Source organism: Drosophila kikkawai, chromosome 2R, assembly GCF_030179895.1.
Source record: "Drosophila kikkawai strain 14028-0561.14 chromosome 2R, DkikHiC1v2, whole genome shotgun sequence".
NCBI classification, from domain to species: Eukaryota; Metazoa; Arthropoda; class Insecta; order Diptera; family Drosophilidae; genus Drosophila; species Drosophila kikkawai.
The window spans coordinates 18014150-18016893 of NC_091729.1; the positions used below are offsets into that span (position 1 = coordinate 18014150).

At 45.8% G+C, this 2744-nt stretch overlaps 1 protein-coding gene across 1 annotated transcript; it reads right to left on the bottom strand.

Moving 5' to 3' along the window:
• Positions 1-1219: 1219 nt before the first annotated feature.
• On the bottom strand, positions 1220-1796 carry LOC108082148 (dynein light chain roadblock-type 2). The gene is made up of 2 exons (XM_017177450.2): positions 1650-1796; positions 1220-1598 (listed from the first exon to the last, which is right to left on the bottom strand). Exons 1-2 carry the CDS (start codon positions 1668-1670, stop codon positions 1266-1268), a joined length of 354 nt encoding a protein of 117 aa, XP_017032939.1. The 5' UTR covers positions 1671-1796; the 3' UTR covers positions 1220-1265.
• Between the last annotated feature and the right edge of the window lie 948 nt (positions 1797-2744).

The window sequence follows — 2744 nt, forward strand, 5'->3', positions numbered from 1 at the left end:
AAACCTGAAAAGGACCCGGAGCAAATTCACGACTCGCATATTGAAAACAAAAACTGCAGTCTGAGCCACACGTGATGGGGGATTTTGTGATTGTGTTTATGGTGTGGCTACAGGGATGTAGGCACTGCAAGAAAATGTCGTATAGATTTCTGAATTACTTTTCCAGCAAAAAAGAAAATATATATTAAAAAAATACAAGGGGGTGAATGAGGTATCAAGATATTCTTATTAGAGCGCCATTTTCCTTACAAAACACACTCAAAAACCTATCAATTAGTTTAACTATATCCTTTTCCTATTAGTTAACATTAGTATTTCCCCCTCAGTAATTTATTATATCATTTAATTTGTATAAAATCTAATTCCCCCAGTGTGCATGTATAGAGTGCAGCTGCCCCAACTGCCGCATCCCTCGCTCCTTCCAGCAGATCCCTTGATGTGAAGCGAAGTGAAAATGAAAACAAAGTTTAACAAACCGTGGCTAACGAGCTACATTATTAAAACTTCAAAAATGCATAAATTTGCCAGAGACGAGCGGTGCGGACTGTGGCATTATAATAATATAATGCATATCCTGGGCAGGCATTTGAAAGTTATTGACACCTTCTCCTCTCTCTCTCTCTCTCTTTCCAGTCGTGACGCGATCGAGACCCACTCCTCCGGCTCGAGGTGTTGCCAAACTCCGAGCCCACCTCTCCGCCACCGGCACGATCTGTCTCCACTCCCACTCCCGCTGCCAGACTCAGGCCCAGTCCAGGTCCAGTCAAAGCCAACTGGAACTCGAGTTCGCGACTCGGCTGCCTAGTGATTCTGCGCATATTAGTTGGCCATTAGGCGCACACCATTGTCAGCCGAATCGCATTAAAATGCAGGCAGTGTTAAATATTACAAGCGCCCCTCGCAGAAAGGCGAAAAGGTTTCGCGCTGATTTGCAGCTGCCACTCGAGATGTGGCCAGAGGAGGGCTCGGGCTCGGGTCTCGCGGGGATCATCGGTTCGCGGAGGAGCTTGTGAAATGTTGTGGCTACGTGATATGTTAATCCCGGCGCTCTAGCCAAGTCGTGGAGTGCCTGGGATGCGGATGTTTTGGCAGGCACAAAAACACATGTTGGATGGAAAATTAAATGAAGAAATTCCTTAAAAAGATATGGTAATTTTCTAGGACTTTTTAAAAGAGCAATTCAGTTCTTGGCTAGTAAAAAATAAACCAAGCGAGTGGCTAATGCTCAATTCAAAACTTTATTTATAACGCTCTTGTGCTAGTTACTATTTCATCATATTGATACTGATATCCTTGGCATTTTGTACCACCAGAACTGTGATCTTGGCATCCGGGGTGATGAGAACCTCGTGGTATTTGGTGCGCACTCGCAGGAATGTCAGGGTCTGGGCTGGCTCCATTTTAGCCAGGAACGCCTGGCACTTCTCCCGCAGATTGTCATACAGACAGGCATATTGCAGCCCCTCCTGGCGATCCATTGAGGTTTTCACCGGCACACCGGAGTGGTTCATTATCAGGATGTCCTCCACACCTGGCTTGGCTAGAACTTGACGGTACACCTCCTCTACATATGTCTTGGTGCGTTTTCCCTGTGCGATCTTGTAGAGAATTTTAAATTTACTTTATATTTGTTATGTTTTCAGACTCACCTCAGTTTCTGGTGCCGGCATTTTTCTTAAAGTTTTTTGAGACCTTTACAGAAACTCAGTTTTTTAAAAGTCAGAATGCTCGTGGTTTCCTACGTTTTCAGTTTAAAACTCCTGACAACACTGGAGATTTTACGAGACATTAAATAACAATAATCGGTCTGCAGTTAGATTTTTATGAAAACGAAGCAAGAGGACAATAAATTCTCCCAAGGAAGCGTATTCCTTGTGACGTCATAATCACGGACATTAGATGATTTAGCCACGATGCCGAGCAGGGCCAAATTAGCCGGGAATTATTTGCTAGAGTTTGCCTTAAATCGGCGACGAACTATGATCGGCTGCTAACTCAACCGGCTGAGACGGCCCACTTTCGGAGGAGCTCGCTCCCAGAGCATAAAGTGCAATTATAGCGGTGCAACGGCGAACAGGGCCATGAAATACCAACACCCGACAGCTGTAAACAACAATTTGCCGCATCGCATCGCAAACCCCACCAAATGCCAATAACTCGCCGGGGAAGAGCGCTTATAAAAAAAGTTATTTAAAAGCCCGGCCAACCACTCCGCTGGAGTCCCAGCCAATCCAATCCAATCCCATCCAACAATGGCAAATGATGATGAGACGTCCGCGGCCACGTCCACGTCCACGTCCACGTCCACTTCCACGACCGAGACCAAGTCGTTTCAGGTTAAACGCTGAGCATTTTGGCGCAAAAACTAGAGGCTGGAGACTTGAATGAAAATACCCCAACGGGAGAGCCGAACGTAATGAGCGAATTTATGGTCAATTGATAATTTAGTAGCACTCGGTATCATCAATTACGGAGCGTACCGATCCGACTACGACTGTGGAGCCGACTCCGAAGATGAGGCATTGTTATGACCACCGATGTGGCGCAAATTGTGCTAAATGCCTCGGCCAACCCTACGCAATAACCGGCCGAAAAGCACACGAAGATAAAATATATATTTATGTGGGCATCATCGGGAGCCTGGCCATATTTTATATAATTCGACTGTCAACCATTGGCCAAAACATAAGGCTCAACAACTGGGTCAAAAGGTTCGCCTGGACTCGAAATCTCGCCGTGCCTCC

What these genes read in the sequence shown, in the direction of transcription:
- LOC108082148 (XM_017177450.2), bottom strand. Translation starts at nt 1,670, where the DNA reads ATGCCGGCACCAGAAACTGAG. An exon ending in TGCCGGCACCAGAAACTGAG is followed by an intron (nt 1,599 to 1,649) that starts GTGAGTCTGAAA and finishes ATTCTCTACAAG; the next exon opens with ATCGCACAGGGAAAACGCAC.